This window comes from Rhopilema esculentum, chromosome 19 (genome assembly GCF_057945365.1).
Source record: "Rhopilema esculentum isolate cy_ngs chromosome 19, ASM5794536v1, whole genome shotgun sequence".
NCBI classification, from domain to species: Eukaryota; Metazoa; Cnidaria; class Scyphozoa; order Rhizostomeae; family Rhizostomatidae; genus Rhopilema; species Rhopilema esculentum.
In genome coordinates, this window is record NC_142833.1 from 8,353,367 (window position 1) to 8,374,696 (window position 21,330).

The 21,330-nt window shown below is 36.2% G+C and overlaps 2 protein-coding genes across 3 annotated transcripts in view; both read left to right on the plus strand.

Moving 5' to 3' along the window:
* The window catches only part of LOC135688025 (peroxisomal membrane protein PEX14), a 13,944-nt gene extending 3,964 nt beyond the window's left edge, over nt 1–9,980 (plus strand). Inside the window, exons 5-12 of the mRNA XM_065204705.2 lie at nt 236–276; nt 2,379–2,476; nt 3,789–3,885; nt 5,457–5,491; nt 6,764–6,826; nt 7,211–7,299; nt 8,121–8,242; nt 9,279–9,980. Coding sequence (XP_065060777.2) covers nt 236–276; nt 2,379–2,476; nt 3,789–3,885; nt 5,457–5,491; nt 6,764–6,826; nt 7,211–7,299; nt 8,121–8,242; nt 9,279–9,346 — 613 coding nt within the window. The 3' untranslated portion in view covers nt 9,347–9,980. The remainder of the gene's footprint in view (nt 1–235; nt 277–2,378; nt 2,477–3,788; nt 3,886–5,456; nt 5,492–6,763; nt 6,827–7,210; nt 7,300–8,120; nt 8,243–9,278) is intronic.
* A 1,504-nt stretch (nt 9,981–11,484) lies between these two features.
* On the plus strand, nt 11,485–21,288 carry LOC135688022 (uncharacterized). Of its 2 annotated transcripts, none has more exons than XM_089113919.1 (3): nt 11,485–11,666; nt 16,754–17,118; nt 19,007–21,288. In XM_089113919.1, the coding sequence occupies exons 2-3, from the start codon at nt 16,834–16,836 to the stop codon at nt 20,246–20,248; spliced, it is 1,527 nt and encodes a 508-aa protein (XP_088970045.1). In that variant the 5' UTR covers nt 11,485–11,666; nt 16,754–16,833; the 3' UTR covers nt 20,249–21,288. The 2 variants fall into 2 exon arrangements, with proteins under 2 accessions (XP_088970045.1, XP_088970044.1); XM_089113918.1 differs by having other exon boundaries at nt 11,486–11,666; nt 16,780–17,118.
* Nucleotides 21,289–21,330: the final 42 nt, after the last annotated feature.

A 21,330-nucleotide genomic window follows, 5' to 3' on the forward strand; every position in this document is an offset into this window, starting at 1 on the left:
CTACTTTTGTTTAGTATATTCGCACCAATTATTGCTTGAAACGCATGACAGTAATTAGGGCTTAATTGACTGGCTTTGCTGGTTCATGGCTAAAGCTCTATGTGATAATGACTGTGATGTGACCCAATGTGACTGTAGATAGTAAATAGATTTACTCGTTATCACAGTTTACTTTTAGCTAGTTTTTAAGAAATTGAAATCAATGTTCTAGACGTCATAACATGCTTTATTGTAGGAGTGAACCACCAAAAAATGATGCAGCACCAATATCCACAGGTAGTAAATATTTTTGTTTACCAATTCAGAACAACTAAAACTACTAAACCTACTAATTACATTAAGCTGTGACATTCATGGCGAGAAAAGACACAAGGTCATCGAGTCCTCACCATGAATGCCACATACAATTCAACAACAAGTTACATCATCTAAGAAAAAAAGAAAGAGAAAATAGGAAAAAATAAAAGTTAGAGAAAGAAAAGACAGGGGTGCTGCGGCTGTATTTTGGCATCAACTAAACCTTGCCGAGGCCTTAACGAAGGAAATTGTTGCTTCTAATATAATTCTTCTCGCAACTGTACCCAAATTCCGATCTCCAAACAAGAGTAAATGACAAAGGTCTTTCATATTTACATCGGCAACATTGAATCCATCGTTACCTGAGAGCTGGTCAAAGAGATCCTGGCGCTTCATGCTGTATAGAAGACAGGGCAGGAGAAAAAGCTCATTGTCCTCTTTACCAGTGCCACAGACACACATTGGACTTAAACAGGCAAAGTTATGTTTAAATCTATGCCCATTCAAAGCGCTGAATTCAACCCTAAGCATGGTTAGAAGTCTGATACCCAGAATGTCACGAATGTTGTAGGTAGGATTGTTAATTGGCCTAATGATAGCAAGCAGATTGTTTTTAAACTGGGAAATCAAAGGAGAATTTCGTACTTTGTTATCCAGAAGATTCCATTCAGATATGGTATTTGGAAATACGGGTTTTGGTACCGAATTATTCTTCCAGTAGGCTGTTCATAACTATGTGGGTTTCTTAGATTATAGACCAGGTTTCGCTGCTGAGGTATCTCCAAATAATGGTATTCTGGTGCTTTAGCTTTGCACAGAGAAATGAAATGGCACAATCTTCGATACCATCTACGATGGTACAGGGTTTCCCACCCTAATTCGTCATAGAGCTTTTGCTTACTTGTACCTCTCCAAGCGCCTGTGATAGCTCGAGCAGCAGAGTATCGGGTCTGTTGTAACTTCTGTGTGAAATGATGGTGCATTTCAGGGTCGTGTTTATGGTAAATGATATCTCCATAATCCAATTGCGGTCGAACGTAAAGCTCATAGATTTGGTCAAGAACATCTCTACAAACGTAATTTGAAAGACATTTTATCATTCCAATTCCTCTGCGTACCTTTAGGATAGCCTCTCTAATGTGACTTTTGAAATCAGGTTTTGAGTCAAGAATCAGTCCTAGGTGCTTATGCTCATTCTTAGATAAAATTTCATCACTTTCTAGTCTAAGTTTTGGATGGTTCGTTTTATGCCTTTTACAGGAAAAGATGACTTTCTCCGTTTTATTATCTTTAAACTGCATTTTCCACTGCCATGCCCACAAATTTATCTTTTCAAGATCGCGATTCAACATTCGAGCGGTAACATTTGCATCATCAACAACTGAGAATAAGGATGTGTCATCAGCATAAAGCTTAATTCCACACGTAATGTTGCTGACTATATCATTTATGTAAATGAGAAAGAGCAGCGGGCCAAGGACTGATCCTTGAGGTACCCCTGCCGAGATCGATTCCCACTTTGAACTTTTTCCATTTAAAACTACGTGCTGTTTTCTGTCCTTTAAAAAGCTTTGAAGAAGCTGGAGAATATTTCCAGATATTCAATTGCATTCCAATTTATAGAGAAGGCCGTCGTGCCATACTCTGTCAAAAACCTTGGACAAATCCAGAAAAACAGCACGCATTTCTTTGCTAGGCAGCTCTTCAGAGGCTTGATAAATATTGTTGGTTATTGCCAACAACTGATTGATTTGTAGTAAATATCCTCTTTAACCAAAAAAATTTATTAGTTTCTTTTGGTGCTTATAATTTACATCATTTTTCAATTCTTTTTGTAAACAATCACACCTCCTCTTTTGCAATACCTTTGTCTTTTATTAAAATTTTCTTGTCCCAATATTACCATATTGTATATTTTTATATTTGTAATTATTGTAATAATTATATATTTGTATTAATTGTAATAATGTGAAGGTTTTATGGTGGTATGGCCTATATATATTTCTAATTAAGGTTTACTTTTTAAGTAAGATTTTCTAATTGATTAGGATTAATCCAGATGTACTTTTTTCTTCTTTCAGTTCCATATACACAAACTACATCAAGCAGTTTTGCAAGTCAGTTATCATCTGTTGTGATTGGTGGAGGCATCCTTTATGCAGCTGCGTATGCCATCAGAGTATGTAGTGCCAATTTGCAATCTGATTGCCAGTTCAGAGCCTGTGTTTGAACCATTTTTTCAGAGAAACACATTTTTTTTGACAAAACGGCTTGTAGACCAAAAAATGGCCTATCGCCAACACAATTACTATACTTACAAGTTAGCATAATTGCAAATTAACAATAAATCTCAGAAAACAGCAAACAGCTTATACAAAGATAAACAGGTGTAAAAATGATTATAAGCTAAAAAGTTTACATTACGACGATATGCACATAGAGAACTTCCCAAACGATTCCCGTGATTCAAAAGCCAGCGATATGAAATTAGCTATTGATATCAGACAATCCGTATCTTCTTGACTCAACAACCAGATAAACTTATCACAAAGGTCAAGGGATGATATTCTGGGAAATTTTTAATAAATCATAAATAGCATAGCAGTCTCGTAACGGGGACAAATTAATAAAAAATGAGTTTCATCCTCCACAGCATTTTTTTTAAAAGATTGACAATACGAACATTTTCTATCGGTCCTAGTAATAGGATTCTTTCCGTATCTACCTGTTTCAATCCTGAGGTTGTGAGCACTGAGACGTAGTTTTGCAAAGTTGTATCTTTTCTTTTGGAAGTCCTATTAATGCTCAAGCTTCTAAATTGTTTTAAAGGAAGCTTATGTACAAAGTTTTTTTTTGAAAATAATTTGTTTTTTAAATTTTCCGTAACTTTGACCTTAATTATAGCAAAAAGTCACAAACATAAAAATAATTACAAATCTTGTGGTTGTGAAGGATATGCATTGGTTCTTAACCAATTTATTGCCACCCAATTGCTTTAATTGAACTTGCAAGCTACTAAATCTGACCAATCTATATCTTAGATGCTATTAAGATTGGGAAATAATCTTTCTCCGTGATCTTTTTGTTTCTTATGACACCGTGAAGCAGTTTCAATATGATATCAAATTCGATTCTTGTGTCCTTTCATGCATAGTTTTCTAGTTGGCAAGTAATCTTGAATCAGGTACTGGGTATTACATTAGCAAACAGAATGAATGCTCTTGACCTAGAATATGATTGTGATTAATCTTGCTATTATCTCAAAGTTCTTATGAGGATATGCCATAACTTCTTTGCACCTCTTTTATTTTTCTGAAAAATTTTATGGACTGAAAATGGATGGTTTTTATCATCGAAATAGGGTTGTTTATCACAAAAAGTTTGCAAAAATTGTAGTTTGCCTAATAGTGCATGTGCTTGCTAGGAAGTCAGAGTCGCTGTGCCGTTATCATCATTGTGTTGTTTTAAGGTTTATTTTTTATCTAAAACAGGTTTATGTTGTTCCATATTTCTTGGGCAAGGAAATCCAAGAGATTGAGTCACTAGAAGAAAATATTAAACAGTTGACTAAAGGAGTCAATGAGCTCAGTAAGTCATCAATTCAAATAATGCATATTTTGTATTCATGGATATTCGAACTATGCCTTTTTTGGTGAAATTATCATTACAATTTGTATACACATGCTAAAGGCATGCTTTTCAGAATCTGTTTACAGTAGACTTTGGTTATAGTTACCTCGATTCGCAAATCAAGTTCGGCTAAATCTTTCTGTGTCACAAAGGATTTTAATTTCTGTCAGGTCGTTTTCGATCCGCACCTGGATATAACCTTTCTGCTTACTTTCGGTCATTATCTGACGTTTATAATCTGAAGAGTGTCAGACGAAAAATTATTCAGTATGCTTTGTCCTGTTATGTCGTGCCATCTTCAAAGATTCGATTGATTAAATTAAGCAATGTTTCATAGTTTGGCTTGAGTTCATAGTTTGCAAAATTTCTTTATAATTTTGCTCGACATTTATTGGCAGCAGGGTCTGTCTATTAGAAACAGAGATTGTTGTACTTTCTTCAGGCTGCTCTTGACTTTTTCCTATCCTGCCTGCTTTAGACGGTCAATCTATGAAAGAGGCGGGGTTCAGAAAGGCAGTTCACGTCAATGCAACTGCTCGACTGTTTGTTTTCGTATTAGCTACGCTGTTGAGTGGGCGTTTAAAAGGATGTTTGCTGCTTAAGAAGATGATCTTTCAGCATGTGTTATTGTGTCAAACTGAGATCTTTATTTCATAAAATACCGCTGATTTTGTATTCATGTATCCTTTTTATCCAAATAGCCATCCATGCTGCAACCACGTGTTCGTTTTCAAAAATCAATCAACACCTGGCTGTATCTTCTTTTATTTCCACGTTTGCGTATCTTCTCAAGTTTTCTTACGCACTGATTCTAGCATATTGCAGTTTATTTTGAGTAGCGTAACTAGAATTTTTATCCTTGGAAGTAAAGTTTTCATTTCTGTTAAAATACATCTCTATATCCATCTAATACTCTCATTCTATTTCGTACGGGTAACTTGGTTTTTTATTTCAACCAAAGACAACTGCATAGCTTCTTTGCCTTAATATCTAATCATGCTTGCTCGTTGTTTGTTTAATTTTTCTTGTTTCTTGTTTCCTCGTTTTCTGTCAGCCCATTTTTTAAAAAAATGGAAGCAAATTGTTGTGTTGCTGAGATATTCCAAAACTAGCATTCACCTTTTAAGCTAATTTAGTGAAATTGAACCATTTTATCACGAATGTACCATCTTTTAAAGAATTATTTATAATTTTTCAGTTGTATAGTCAAGAGAAATTTTTGGTTCTGGCGATACCGTGGCGTAAATTTGTGGTCTAAGGGTCTTCTGCTTGACCACTGCTTCGCATTTGTGGCGCACATCGTTCACAACAACTTTTAATGGAACAGGGGGGGGGCTAGATGTGGGACTATATATGCATGCAATTCGACGTGCGTTTACGTGTTTGTTTCAACAGCTGTGTTGAAGGCTTTTTGTCGGAATACGCAATTTCATATATTGATTTAAATTGTCAATGGAACGAAGCCAATTTCTTTCTTGCTGCATGTGCTACTCCTCTATGCAAACATTAATTCTGTTTATCTCTTGTAGGTTCTATAATGAAGAGTACATTTACAACATTAGAGGTATGAAATTTTCGCATCCAAAATCTGAACATACTCCATTTACTTTTATTTCGTATGTGCTGCTTTTAAGGGTCACTAAAATGACCATAATAATAAAGTGTTACTGTTCACAAAGTTTCCACTGATTTATTATATTTTAATTAATTGCCAGAAAAATCAATAAAAAGCCAGAAAAAGTCTGTAATTTACCTCACCAACAGAAGGAAAACATTTTTTTAGACTTCCTTCAGACAATAATTTTCATTGAAACAGGACCCGCGCCACCGTTTCTATAGTGGGGGGGGGGACAAAAAAGAGGGTTACCTATTTAATACCTAAAAGGGGATTTAATAGTTCCAGTTAGCAAGAAAATTGTGGGAACAATGTCCCTCTCCCGGGTCCTGTGATACTGCACTAGTCAACGACCTTGATGCTTATGAGCCTGAAACCAAAATTATTTTAGAAGAATGTTCTGTATAAAATGCTGCTTGCAAACTGGAAAAGTAGAACTTTTAATCTACACGTATCTTTGGATTTAGCCGTTACAGAAAGCATTGAAGCAATTCTGAAATTAATCCACTGGCATATTGCATAATCTGATTTCTCAAGGCGCCATTACTTAGATTAGATAGAGCTTTAGCGGCCAATTATCGGCTTTGGCATAGTTATAATGTAAGGTTAAAACTTATAATGTAAGCTGCTTCTAATTTTTATCTCGCATTTGAACCTGAAGAGCTTAATATTGAATTTCGCAACTTTTTAAGCATGGGCAGAAATCTGATAAAACTATGTTCGAAGCATTATTTCACACGTTGAAATGCACGGTATTTGGTGTGAATTTTAGCACGAGACAAAAGATTTGAAGTATCTGCCGATTTAATTTGTTAGCAGTAAAAATTGCAATCATCTAGCTTGCTAATTGAATTTTGTAGACGTTTCCTTTGAATATGCCGTAAAATCCACAACTTAATAGCACGTAGGAAAAATGTGCTACCGTGACCTACTGTGGGTCAACACAGATAGTTCTCATCATTAGCATGCGTAGGTGTTGAGAGAAACCATTGTCTTAGCGGGGTCATTTCTCTGCAAAAGCTGTAAGCCATTTTAAAGTTCAGATTCTGTATATCATTTATCTCTAATGTGTTATTTTAATTCCAACTTTGTCGTAAATATTACATAGAAGGTTGAAGAACGATGCATTTGTATGTTCTTTTCTTCGGGAACTTGAATCGTTTACTTTGAAGCATTTTTAAGGAGTTTAATATCTTCACGTTTGTCTTTTTACATTCGAAGGAAAATCTTAAAAACCAACAAGCTACGCTGGCAGAAGTCAGTGCAGAGCTTGCTGTTTCAAAGGTACTTGATCTTGTGTATTGTCTTTTTGCAAATCTATTTTCTCTAGCCGATATACTCTCAGGTGATTTTCATTAGGAACTTTTTCTAACTGATAGAGTATTCAACTGTGAAGCATGGTATTACAGTTTCACTGCTTATTGTCTCTCCTCTTAGAGTCAAGTAACTGTTTACAGTCAAGTAGAAATTATACCCAAATACTCAACGCAGTTTAATCAAGCTCCGTTTACAGTTAGCCACAGCTAACTGTCACACCTTTTGAAGCAGCATTTCGTGTTTCTATTGCTGGTGTATTTTGGTTAACTATTCTTCTTTTTTTGGAAGTTTTGGTCTTTGTAATATCTTTTTGTTATGTAAAATGTAGGCCTGATTTTGTTTTTTTTCTAGAAAAGGCTGGACCTTCTGCCTTCAGATATCACAAGTTTATCAGATGTGAAATCGGAGATCAGTTCTGTTAAAAGCCTTCTTCTTAGTCGGTAACTTGTCTCTCTTTACTCAGCCCTACAGCTTTACTTAGCCCAGAACAATTCTGACAGACTGCAGTAACTCTATTTCTGTCTATTTTGTAGAATTTGAACCGAGTATAAGTGACATCAAATTTAGGTTTTAATCTTTAGAACAAAACAGCTGTTCAGTTTCATGGTTTGTTCCATCTTCAGGCTACTGCTCGAAGCACCAAATTATGTATAGATCTCTCTGTAAGCGTATCAAATTAGTAGTCAATTATCTTTTGGTTTATATGGAACCTCAAACCAATGGCGGCATATGCAACAAAACGTTGTTGTCCCCAGTTTCATAATGCATGCTCTTAACTTTCGAAGAACATTTGAAGAAGGTCAAGTTTGAGTCAGAAATGTATAAGCTCAAGTTATAAGACCCTATATCGTGAAGTAAAATAGAAAAACGAAAAAGCCACGAAAAATTCCGGCTTTCTGACAACTCGCTCTATATTTCAAACTGGATCTTTAGATACTCGATCTATTCCTCACTAACAGCTTATATTTAAATAGCGCACTCTAAAGACTTCTTTTTGAAATCTAAGATGTATTATACAGCCAGTCAACCTTGCACCTATAACTATTAACAATTTAACCTTTAGAAATCATTGACTTAACCATTAAAGTATTTCTTGGTTGAATTTTGATATTATCGTACAATTCTTTATTTTCCATTTCCGTCAATTTCTGTTCCAAGAGATTTTCAGATTTTCTTTTGGATTTATTATATTTTCTTACCTATCAAATTTGAAATATGCAAAAATTCCAACTTGCTTAAAATTTTGTGTGGTTATTATCAGCTCGCAATTTCCTGGTGCACCGTTCGCCCCTGCCTCGACGTCCCCCTCGATTCCAGCGTGGCAGAAAGTTTCGAGGAAAGAAAAGACTGAAGATGCAAGGGATCAGTCTGCAGAAACAAAACGTAAGTAGAAGTACCAATAAATAAGGAAGGAATAATTCTGTGTTTAGATATTCTCTTCGCCCAACATATTGTATAATTCTTTAGAAACAAAAGGGCACGAAATCCATTGTGTGCAGCCATTTCATTCTCAGGGTCCCCACGGATTCAAGCAAATATTATTATGATCAAGAGAATTTTTGACTAAGAAGGCGCTCTTTCCCTCTCTTGTCTTAGAGGTATTTCTCAATCTACTCTTTCGTATGGAACTGTGCTGTTTGAGCGTAACTCTGTGTTCGGGAGGTTTTATTTTCATGTATACTTTTCACATACCCCTAAATTTACATGTATTCTTTTTTATACCTGGATAAGTTTTTTATTTGATGCAGTTATTTTAGCTTTTGACCATAGGATAGCACAATTCTGCGTCAAGACATACACCCTAAATGGTTACAAAGACAAACACCATAATTTTTAACCGAATAAAACAACCATTTGAGCAATTTATCAAACGTATGATCAGGCATTTGTTTAAACAGGTGTACTGAACCCATTCCACAATGAGCCTTGTGTTTAGAACCAATCGCTAATCATTTTTGCTTGTGTTTAAAACCAATCTCTAATCATTTTTGCTTGTGTTTAGAACCAATCGCTTATCATTTTTGCTTGTGTTTAGAACCAATCGCTAATCATTTTTGCTTGTATTTAGACCCAATCACTAATCATTTTTGCTTGTGTTTAGAACCAATCGCTTATCATTTTTGCTTGTGTTTAGAACCAATCACAAATCATTTTTGCTTGTGTTTAGAACCAATCGCTAATCATTTTTGCTTGTGTTTAGAACCAATCGCTAATCATTTTTGCTTGTGTTTAGAACCAATCGCTAATCATTTTTGCTTGTGTTTAGAACCAATCGCTAATCATTTTTGCTTGTGTTTAAAACCAATCTCTAATCATTTTTGCTTACTTCAAAATTGAGCTGAGAGTAGTGAGCATATAATAAAGTCTGCAGTGTTTAAAATTTAGTTGAATCCTGATAACATTTTTGTTGTCTTAACAGCTACTGATAACCCAGACAAAGAAAAACAAGAAAAGGAAGAAAGCCAAGAGGCTGATTCAGCTCAATGATCTTGCTCGACTGTGTGTGTTTGGTAGGCTTATTTGCAAGCTTTTCATAAGCAAAGAAGTAGTAGCATTGCCATATTATTAAATGATACTCCGTAATGCAAAAAATGGTTTTTGAAAGGTAATGAACCTTACCCTAGAAAGGACCGATAAATATGTTTATATCGTTGCCCCAATGAAATTTTGATCATGATAAAGTCTGAAAAAAGTATGGATCAACTTTTTTCATCACCTAGTTTTTGTGGTGTGCAGCATAAATCTGTCAGGTTCTGCTGAACCTATGACACATTTGATTTCGTAGGTGGGTTTTGAAAATTCTTGTCTGAGTCAAATGTGTAAATCTAACTAAATATTGCATGAAAAGGTTATGTATGATAAACTTTAAAATACAAGTGAATGTTGATGATTATCATAGTTTTGATTGATTTAGATCTCTTCTTTACCAGAAGCATTTATGACATCTGTATGAATTTCCATGATAGCCTCTCCCACACATTCTAGCAGAGAGTATTTTGGAAGGTTGGAAGTTCGTTTACTGTGAATGTTGTTTTAATTATATGCAAATAGTATTATTCTTCTGTGAATGGAGACATTTCCTGTCTTCGAGAGAATGTATAAATGGAGAATTTTAATGTGAGTTATCTGTATCTTCATTCTATTTAGAAATAGTTCTACACAGCGTCCATTTCCAGATTTCAAAGACGTAAATAGGTTGCAATGTGATTTAAGAAGACGACAAGTTTTGAAATTGCACTGTTTGTGACCCCTTGCAAAGTGGTACTCTTTGTGTTGGTATTTGTACATGTACTTTGTGGCTGGATCTGTCCAGTTTGACTAGAAATGAAAAACTATTTGATGTGAAATGTTTGATGATTAGATTTAAGTTTGCGTAACTTTCCTTTCAAATTTTCTTAGTAATCAGGAACGAAAATCCGTGTCATTTGTAACCGAATTAGCACACCGAAAGCTGGTTATACAGCTTGTCACATCGAGCATTCATATTTATGGATACAATCGTTGAAGTCATTTCTATGAACACTTACCATCACCATAGGCTGTTTATCTTATGGGAAAGACCAAACCCACGCATGTGCAAGGTCAGCTGATAAATTATGTTATGCTACTAAGCCTGAATATATTTTCTTCATTACCAAGAATTTGTAAAAGGCCATTCATTATATTTAGAGTTGTAGCAACCTGTGTGCAAATATACCGATTCCCCCTTTCCCTTCAATACAAATCGTTTGAAAAACGACTGAGTGTGGTTTTGGCAAAAATAAAGATCTACTGGCGAGTCTTTGGCTGTGCTGAGAGGCATGAACCAAGTAGAGGTCAAAAGTTGACTGTCTAAGTAGCTCTTGGGCAAGTTTTAGTTGTTGCGCCTTAAATAAGTATACTGATTATTTATCGACAAAAATTTCCTCAGATGGAGTTGCTATAGTATGGGGAATAAAGAGGAAGTTGTCTCCCTGATGATCAAAATCATTTAAGCAATTTCTTCTTCATGTGATTTGTGCGGTAGACATAAGTTTTTTCTTTGTTTTATTGACGGCAAATTCATACATTGGAGGCGGTCCCTCTAGCCTTGCATGATGTGGACTCGTAAAGATTTTCTAGAATTTTACACGGCTTGCTTTAGTGTACTAATCCTAATAAACACAATGTTGCAAATTAAATTCAATTGATACTGCTTCGAATGTATTCAAGTCTACAAAAAATTACCAAGGTGTCAATGTTTTCTCAAAAAGATTTCAAAATTCATATTCATATATATAAAAACCAATAAGTACGTTAAAGTATTCTTACATTTACAGTAGTCAATCAAATACTTCAAAATGCAGCTGACTGGTCAGCCGACATTTTTGTTTTCTTTTCAGGTGCTCTTTATGTAAAGAAAGTGTTTCGACTACAATGAAAAAGGATAAAACCGTCAACTTTGAAAGCCCCATGTGAATTTCTTTTTGTGTCATTCCTGTTGGTATTAGAACTTTGCAGATCTTAAAACAAATAACAGAACATTACCGGAAACCTACGGCTGTGTCAAATAATCCCCGTTAAACACAAAGGATTTGCAACACAAATTTTATTCATCGACTTCCTCATATTTTTATTCAGTGCAAGGAAGCTTGTTGAAACAATAGGCATTCAATATTTATCGCTCTTTTGTTTTGGTTAATGTGTTGTCTCGATCTCTAACACACCGATTATTGTATTTGCAAATAACTCAACCATGAAAATGTGGGGTCCTTCAGTATCGAAGCAAATCACAACTAGTCAAAGATGAGGTAACCTAAGGGAAAGCTGGTGTACCTGAACCTCGAAGGTAAGACTATTTCCCTTTTCAAACTAATAATTGGCCTCAAATTCCAGTGTTCACGATTGAATAATTAGAAATTTTGCGGGGTTGACTCATCGTCTGAAATGTCGTTGAATTTTGGGCCTAGTCAATGCTGCATTCAAATAAATTATATCCTGAGAGCTTAATCTTTTTTAAAAGTTGGCTTTTTAAAGGAGAATTGCTTTTTAAAAGGGCAACATCATTGCAAGCTAATATTTCACTTGATTAACTCCGCAGACATTTCAGAATTCAGGCAAAACAAGATGTTATGTGGGAATATTTTGTTTAGTTTATTCTGGATAAAACTTCTACCGGGTTTAAAAGTTGCAGTTTTCGCTATCAAGCCATAACCTGTAGGGTGGGAGGTTTTTGCAACAGTTTTAAAATCTGGACAGGGTTGCGGGCCTTTTTAAATCAAATTGCTATAGCAACCGCCTCGTCTGCACATTTCTTTATGAAAATTTTCCTAGAATCTCTGTTGAAAAATACCGTATGAATTCCTGTATTTTTATGAGCTAGGCTTCTCTTTGAATGATTTTGAACACAGGAAAAGACTGCGATTATGATTTGTATGTTTGAAGAGTCGAAATCTTCAAAAAGGTCCCCAAAATAGAGGGTACGGTAACTTATAAAACAAAGCAACATCTCCTATCAATGTTAAAGTGAAGCAATTCGTCGAATTTGCGTTTCTTTGCCAAACGGTTTCCGCCTTGTCTGCAAAAAGGGATGGATTCGCCGTGGCCAAACACAGTTTCGGGTTAGTTTACAGTTTGAATGCTTTCGAAAAGAACAAAGAACTTCTAAACACGTACCCTACAACAACGACAGGCCATACAACGAACCTGGATGACCTAGTTACGGGTACCAAAAGTAGAGATAGACCGCACAAATTTGGCGAGATTATATATGTGTTTCGTGCAGACTTGACCTACAGTGATTGACTGAGTCATGTGCAATAGTTTAGGACCAGGAGAAAAAAGTTGAGAAAAAACGCAATTATTTAAAAAACACCATATATCTTTACATATTCATACTACTTTATATATGATAGATATATATGCCTTTAATATATAGCATAGAGTTGGAGAAACGTGAATAACTCACTCTTCTGAAGCTTTATTTTGATCATGTCTGTATATACTCTCACTATCGCCATTCATGCCCAAAAACCTCCGGAAGAAACTGGACCGTATCAGTGCACAACATGTTGGAAGCGAGGGCAGTAAAAAGTCACGTTGTGAAAGTTTATAAGCATGTAACGTTAAACTCATACTTTCCTCCTGACCAAAATTTGATCCCCGCCAATTTTTTGTTGTTGTTTCGGAACTGTGTGATTTGATTTTGCCGATGTCTACTAAAATGAAGGCAAGATACACAAGATGCTTTAAATGAATTGGATTATTTCGGATACAACGCAATCCGTCGTGAAGCGAGGAAATACTCCCTAGACTTGATTCGTGGATTGCCACTTCTTACTGTACGCAGTGGCGTAACGGAGCTACCTGGGGCCTTAAGGGAAAAGCTGAGTCAGGGACCGTATTTACGGACTTCTAGAAAAGGCCCATCCAAGGGTGTATAGCATGTCAAACGTATATGTCAAGATTAAAAGTGACAATTTTTCTCGTTATCTAAGGGGAGTTGGTTTATAGAAGCTTCGATTTTGGCGCTTTGAAGGTTTTTTAAAACGGTTGAACTCGAGCGAACTCTTAAAGCGAGAATATAGAACTCCCAAGGAATCAAAATAATAAGAGTGACTTGGTATATGGAACATCGTTTGGTAAACAACAAGAAATCTCAAAAGCAACGCTTGGACGGACTTAAACTGTGGCGTTATGTTTGTACATGAGTTCCGTGAAGAGAAATGTTTTGCTTGATACTTATCTAGTATATCGCCTACCTATTTCTTGCAGCTGCATACCCAGGACAGCCTTCAGCATACTTCAGTCCTTTGAAACCACTGTCTTCATTTACCATTACGTTTTTATTTGGTTTTTGTTTCATACGTATTGTCTATTCTATTGCCTGAATTAATCCTTATTCAAAACACAACCCAACTCTGTAAATTTGATTATTCTGGGCACACTCTGGGCTAATTTTCACTTTCGATGATCAGTTCCGCTGTGACTCCGCTTCGGATTCCGTCTCATTCTGCTCTGCAGTACTAGCGGATTTCAGCCGCAGCCTCCGATACGATTGTCTGGCACGTTTTGTCTATTTTGCCAAAATCTCCTTCGCTAACAAGATAAGCCTCTGTCATGTAGAATATACCAAATACTCTTCCAGTGCGCCCCCTTTCCATGTTTTTTTGCAAATTGAAAGTGAGGAGAATCGTCAGCTCTCTGTAATTCCAGGCATAGGAATCACGAGGTGTGGTCACATCGAGAGGAAGGACCAGGACACTGCTCGATAAGCATAAGCTTCTCAGTGTCCTAAAAACTACCTTCGAATGCTAGGTAGAAACAAATACAAATACAAATACAAATTCAAGAGCTCTGTTCCACAGCTCATCACTCAACCCCAGATCATGGAAACTTTTGAACGCTCTATCTTCTATTCTTGCTTCCCAGGTCCAGGCAGTAAAACTTGATCTTACCTTCTTCTCCTCTTAATCCCTTTCTTTTATCCCTTACATTCGGATCCCGCTATCTCGAACTCTGTTATCTCGAAAATCTCTCTATCTCGAACAGATTCTCATTTCTCCTCGTTTCCCAATAGAGCAAGGTTTCCCATTTCTCCTCGTTATCTCAAAATCACTTATCTCGAACTATTCGCTATCTCACAGGGGGTTATTCTAAGAAAAATTCTCAGCACCACAACCTCAATGACTCACTCTTATGTTAAACTTTTAACTCTACTTTTGCGAAAAAATCAAAAACAACGGTAGTATTAGAGCCACTGACCACAAAAATAAGTCAAGTCTTTCCTTCAGTGTTGGCATTGGCATTGTAGACGGTAAATGTTTAGGGAATATAGAGGATGGTGTGTTTTTACCCAGTAAGGAAGCAAATGCTCAAAAAAACAATAAAACTCGGCCGAATAACAGGGCACAACCCACATGAGTCTATGCACATGAGTGGTAGGAACTGAGAAATCTTAAATTCCCTGTGAGTCAAATAAACATGCAAAATCCACCATAGAATATGCCTGGATCCGGAATTGGCATTACAGCATCAAGATGTGTTATTCTACGAATGCCACAATGAAAAACGTGAAACTGGCGTATTTGGCTATGCCTCTCAACATCAATAAATGCGTATATCCGTATTATATGCAAGCATTGGCCAGGGTGCTAGCTGCAGTTCCAAACTCATGGGATGTTAGATGGCTTATCAGTGTTAGGAGGGATTTGAGCCATATGTGAAGAAAGCTATAGAGTGGACAACGATTTAATTTTAATGACAAATCTGACCTTTTCTGGAAAAATATCTTTGGTGGGCAAACCTCTGTCAAAAAAAGAATTTGCAGCTAAAAATTGGACTCTATTGGCAGGAACATCCCCGGCTAGTCAATGTATTAAGTAAACACCGCGACCGCCTGTTGAAATGTCACTTTTCTTCTGTGATAGAAGGTAAAAACTAAGAGAGAAAGGGAAAGGCAGCGTTCGTTTCAAGGGGTGTACACGGATGCAGAAAATGTTAATCATAGACGAACAACACTGAAAAATGAACAGTCAAGATCAGAAGTAAAAATGTTTTAAGATTCAGGACTGGCTGACTATTTTACTACAATTCTTCTGTTGTGTTGCGTTTTTTTGGGTGGAAATTCTTATAGTTTTCGAAACGATTTCTTATATTTTGCAAAAAAAATTTCCAAGAGGGTCGACTTTTTTACAACTCCACAAAATTAAAATCACAACACCACAAATCAAATTTACAGCACCACAAAACGGTAACAAAACTACGTTAGAATTGGAATAACCCCTGCTATCTCGAGGAAAGTCTTTTACCCTTGAAAGAAAAAAACCCGGTTATCTCGAATAAATAGTGACAACAATTTTGAGCTATTAATTATCATAACAATTTTCAAAATTGGAATGAACTTCGACTGCCCGACAATGATTAACTTGCAAGGGACTTGCATTCCTTTGTTATCTCAAAAGCTTACACGATTGTCATTCACCACAGCCATGCAGGAACTACATTCATCTGCCCTGTAAAAGAAGAAGATTGTCTGCAAATCTGCCTGTCTCTCCTTTTGGTAGATGTCCTACAATCGTTTCGTTTTGCTGCACACATACTGCGTATTTGTCATCTCTGTTGTCTGCCTCCATCACGACTTTCAATTCCTCTCCAATCGTTGGCTGCCAAATAGAATGATAAACGTGGTACCCTTGGATAAAAGAATTCACTTCGAATTCAGTTTTGTTTATAATGGGTATTTCTTCTGTTACTGCTACTTTGACACCAGCAAAAGAAACAAAATCATTGTCGTTTGCCATTTTGCCATTAAGAAGCACTCCAAAATATAAAGAAAACTTCATAAATGGACTTTTTTGGTTCAGTTAGATGTTTACAAAGCTTTGGAAACAAATAAGCTCTTTTCTATGTTTTATATTCTACTTTTAAATGCAGAATTTAATCGAAATCCTATGTCGGAATAGCTCGAAGTCCCGCTATGTCAAACAAATTATAATTTCCCTTGCGAGTTCGAGATAGCGGGCTCGACTGTATTAGGGCTTTGCCAAAGGCTTCCTACCCGACTAATTCCGTTGCAGAGTGCAAAACACAGTGTTATACAATTTATACAAAAACTGAAGTGCCATTGCGTCAGGTTGGAGAGTAGTACGCAGTGGAAACCGGTTTATAATTATGTAATGAACTATTATAACATCTATAAGTAACTGATGCTACAACTTTTTGCTCGAAGCATATCCTACTTATGCTCTAGGAATCGACGACAGTGACGGTGAATAACTTAATAAAATTTTTCGAAAACAACCTGTTCCTTCTGCCGAAAGTAACGGAGCTTTAATTATTACCAGGTTTTATTGTACACAAACCTGGCTGTGGTCAACAATTTTTATTAAAAAAAATGATGTGTTTACATTTTTGGTACACCATGATTGTTTTCAGCTCAACAAATCTCCATTGTGTCGTAGCCGACAGTTTGGTCGTCAGATCTCCTAAAGTATTACTTATATACAAATGAAACAATGGATATATCAGATATCAAAACGAAGGAAAACAGTGGCGACGAAGAGCAGCGAGAGCAGAACAGCCAAGCATCGCCAGCGCTCTCGACTCGATCTGTACGATCTGCACGGGCAGACGACCCAAACGCCAAGCTCGCACGCTCACCCGGTATAAAAATCCTGCAAATGGCCGGGCAAGCCCCGGTTTATAACTGCAGATTTTCTGTGAAGGATTTTAAGCTGCGGAACCCGACAGTACCAGACGACGCCAGTGATGAGTACGATACAGATTTGGAATCCGAAGAGGTCTATTTATTTTTTTTATAATTACCTTATTATATAGCTTTGTTTTTACTTAACGATTAAATCTTGATCAGGTATGGCAAAAGACGTTGTTCAGGAGGTTAGAAGGTAGTTTTGTTTGAAATCTTCTTATTTAAAGGTTGTTTCGAAACAGAATTATCAATCTTTTGGCTGCGAATGTTGTATTGCTTGTTCCATTTAAACACAGGCAGAAACCCAGGAAAACACAAACAAGACCTACATTCTACGCTGTCTCACTCGTTTATGTAGTGGACTATAGGCCATATTTTCAATCTCTTACCTTCAATGAGATGCAGGTGATGAATCAAGTAGCCTTTGAGTTTTTTGTAATTTAGCACCCAAAAATACACAGCAATTAACAACTCTCGTGTTGAGAACTATGAATTTCTGTTTGAAACTTAACCTGCTACCAATTTGATATATTGGCAGTAATGGTTGAAATCTTATCCAACAAACCGTTTGAGGCTTCATATAACAACAGACTAGAATATTCCACGGTCAAAAGATCATACTTGCGAAATTTTACATCGCTAGTAATTAAGTATTCGTTACCTTATTATGTCATCTTGAAATATCCTCTAAAATAGGAGATTCAAAATTTCAGATTTCATTTCTTGAGCCAATGACGTTTTTGGGCAGGAGTCTTAATTTTTTATATTTAAGCATTAAAGGAATGTAGGCAGCAAAAGAGAGCTGACTTTTGTTAAGATTAATCATTTGAAAAGAATGAAAGTACCTCCACCCTCTCGTACCGCATAAAACCCTCTCTTCTTGTTACAGTTTGTCATTTCTAATACGTATCTCTGATGTTGTTGAAATAAGACAAAGAGCACTTTTGTTCGTAACTTTTTTCTTCAATATTCAGTCATTCGTCTGTCGAATAATTAGCCCTCTTAGATATAAAACATTTTGAAGATAGACATTTAATATGTGGCGTTGATGGAGTATTCATGAAAACACATTTGACAGAATGTGATCATTTGATCGTACTGTAAATAGACGTTTTTTCTCTCACTAGACTGTGTTAACAAATTAATCCATACGGACAGTGTCTTCTTACTTTTGCTCCCAATGTTATCTTTTCGTGAGAAATGTTAAATGTTTAGTGATTTCAGTTTCCTTTGGCTCAACCTTAGAATCTAAGTAGCCTTCAGTTAGCCTGTGCCCCAGACCCCTCATTTCAAATTAGGGGTCTGGAACGCAGGCTACCTTTATCACATATTTTGCCTGTTTTGCATAAGTAACTAAATTTTGAAATTTCGATAGAAATTTTCTCTGGAATTTTTCATAGCAATCACAATGTTTGTGAGCTTCTTTGTATTCAAAGCAAACCGACTGTAAACTTGTTATGACTTGCACATTTTTTGAGAGTATTGATTTCAATGGAATCTGGGCCTAAGGACACTTTTGAAGAGCCGCAGCAAGACAAATTTGATTTATCACAACCTTAGCGTTCCTGGAGAAACCCGATTCGCTATATAAATACGAAGTGGCAAACGCAAACATGTATCAACCAATAACCTTCACGAAAACAGGAACAATAATAACTGGTCTGAAGCTGATTGGTTGATATCAAAGGCTCCCAAAGAACACTGTATACTTACTTGGGTGAAAATTTACCAAAGTAGGAAATTCAAGAAAAGTACTCTTTGAAAAGGCTACATCAAACATATTAAAACTAGTTTTTACTGTATAGTGGAATTATTTTTTTTTTGGAGAGAGAGATGTCTTCCACAGAAAATTTATACTAATGCAGTCAGTCATATTTATGTCATGACCCCCCCCCCCATAATCCAACCAGTTTTTTGTGTATTTTGCTTAAAGCGATGGTGAATAATTTTTAACAGCTTTCTTTTTATCTTTCCACCAGCCACCAAGCACTCGTAAAGCCATTTTTCACGATACAACTGGCAAAGAGATTTACCTCGAGGCTTGTAAACATTACGATGTTGTTCCGGCATCTTACTTCACTCGTAATATATCATCGAAGGTTGTGAATTTAGCGCATCACGGACTAGGAGCACATGGCATCAAACCCATTGTTGTAGCTTTGTTGCAGAACACGAAAATTTGCGAGCTCGATCTTCAAGACAACGCCATTGGAGATGACAGTGGCAAAGATGTCGCAACAATCTTCTTCGACAATTTTTACATTACGAGGCTGAATATCGCTTACAATATGCTTGGTCTTAAAGCTGCAAAAGCATTCGCCGAGTCTTTAGAAGCCAATGGGACATTACGAGTTTTAGATCTTTCTGAGAATATGCTGTGCAACAAATGCATGGAGACTCTTTGTAGTGGCCTTACAAGTAATTACAGTTTAACTGAACTTAACCTCAGTAAGAACAAAATTACTGAAGAAGGCGGTAAGTACATAGGTGTTATGCTTTCTGAACAGCGCTCAATAACAGACCTCGATTTGAGTTGGAACGGACTCGGAGCGCACGGAACGGAGGCAGTTTTAAAAGGATTAAAAGATAATATTATATTAAGAAACCTAAAGTTATCTTGGAATGCTATCGGAGTTAGTGGATGTAAAGCGCTAAGCAAGGCTTTTGGCTTTATAAATTTACCCTGCTTGGATATTTCAAACAACAGACTTTTAGCAGAAGGCGCAAAAATTTTATCGCAAGGACTAAAGAAAAATACATCGTTAATTACTTTGAAAGTGGGGCAAAATATTCTAGAAAATGCCGGAGTTTGTTTTATTTTAAAGGCAATTTTACGGAATACGGAGTCAAAATTAAGCACAATAGACATATCGGGTACCGACCTTGAAAAAGAGTTTTATGAGCTTGAAAAAGAAATTCGTCTCAATAATCGTAGCATCAAATTTATCCATGAGACAATGTTTAAAGAAAAACAGCCAAAGCGAATAACAGACCCACGGGAAATTTTGAAGAAGTTTTTAGATGACAATGGTATTCACAAGCTTGATTTGTTTGACTTCATAGACAGAGATGCAAGTATGTCGATCAGCGTAGACGAGTTCAGGAAAGGACTTAAGGTGGCCAACTGCGGACTGGTAGATTTCCAAATTGACGAGCTCATGCAGTTGTTAGACCAGGATCAAGATGGCGAGATTGATTATAGCGAGTTTTCTGAGTTGTAATATTCGTTATTAGCAAATTTTATTTTGTTTAAAATCCATATCGTTTTATAAACGACGCTTAGATCATGTACCCAAGTAATAATCGAAGTTACCTTGCTGCGACCCTCAGAAGTGCGGTGGTGCCCAGACTCCCTTGACTTCAATAACTTATTTTACAGACCTCTCAGTGACTCAAAGATTTCTATACACATAGCAATTTTATAAGGGAAAGTGGACAGCGAGAAGTAAATGTGATGATTATAAGCTCTCGGCGTTTATATCAAACCTAATCATAAAATGGTTTGCTTTCACCCGACGAAGTTACCTAAAAAGTGGTAATGCCAAAACCCGACTATTAGTTTATCGTGGAGTTTACATTTTCTCTTTATGTGTATCTATATTATTATTTACATTCGTTATGCTTATCTTTTTTCTTATACATTCCGAATCCTGCAATTAACGTTTCTGCTTTAAAGAAGTATTTATCGTTGTATTTACAGAGATTTAAGACTCAGTATAGCAATCATAGTACTAACAGGTACAAAACGTCGTGTCTATGATGTAGAGATAAGGGGGAAGAGACGATCTCCACTTGTTGACTCGAACGCATTAATTATCAAATCGTATGATTACAGTGGCCTTGTTATAAACATGAAGGAATGGGGGAAATCAAAGTTTCTTTTCAACTACCGAATATTGGAAAGACGTAGTAAAACTTTTTAAAGCATGCTCTTTCACCCATACCTAAAACATAGTATTTTCACCCAAATCCCTTCTCTATACACTAATGGCCTGTATATAGCCTCAGATACAAATCGATCAACTTTTATTGAAAATGCTTGCATCCATTTATTAATAAACATGATTCTATATAAATATGTATTTTATATATTCTTTATATTCAGAAGAAAAAAATACTTTGAATAAAAAATTTCTTGTTTTTTTCTCTGAAATATTCTATGTTCACAAGCAGCAGATTTCTGCCGTCAAAGCTAAGTGATTTTTTGCTAAGCTAAAATCCATGAGCAAAGGAACAGAAACATCAATTTTCAACGGCAAACTCAGATATCCCTTGCCTCGTGAAATACTAAAGATCGACATCG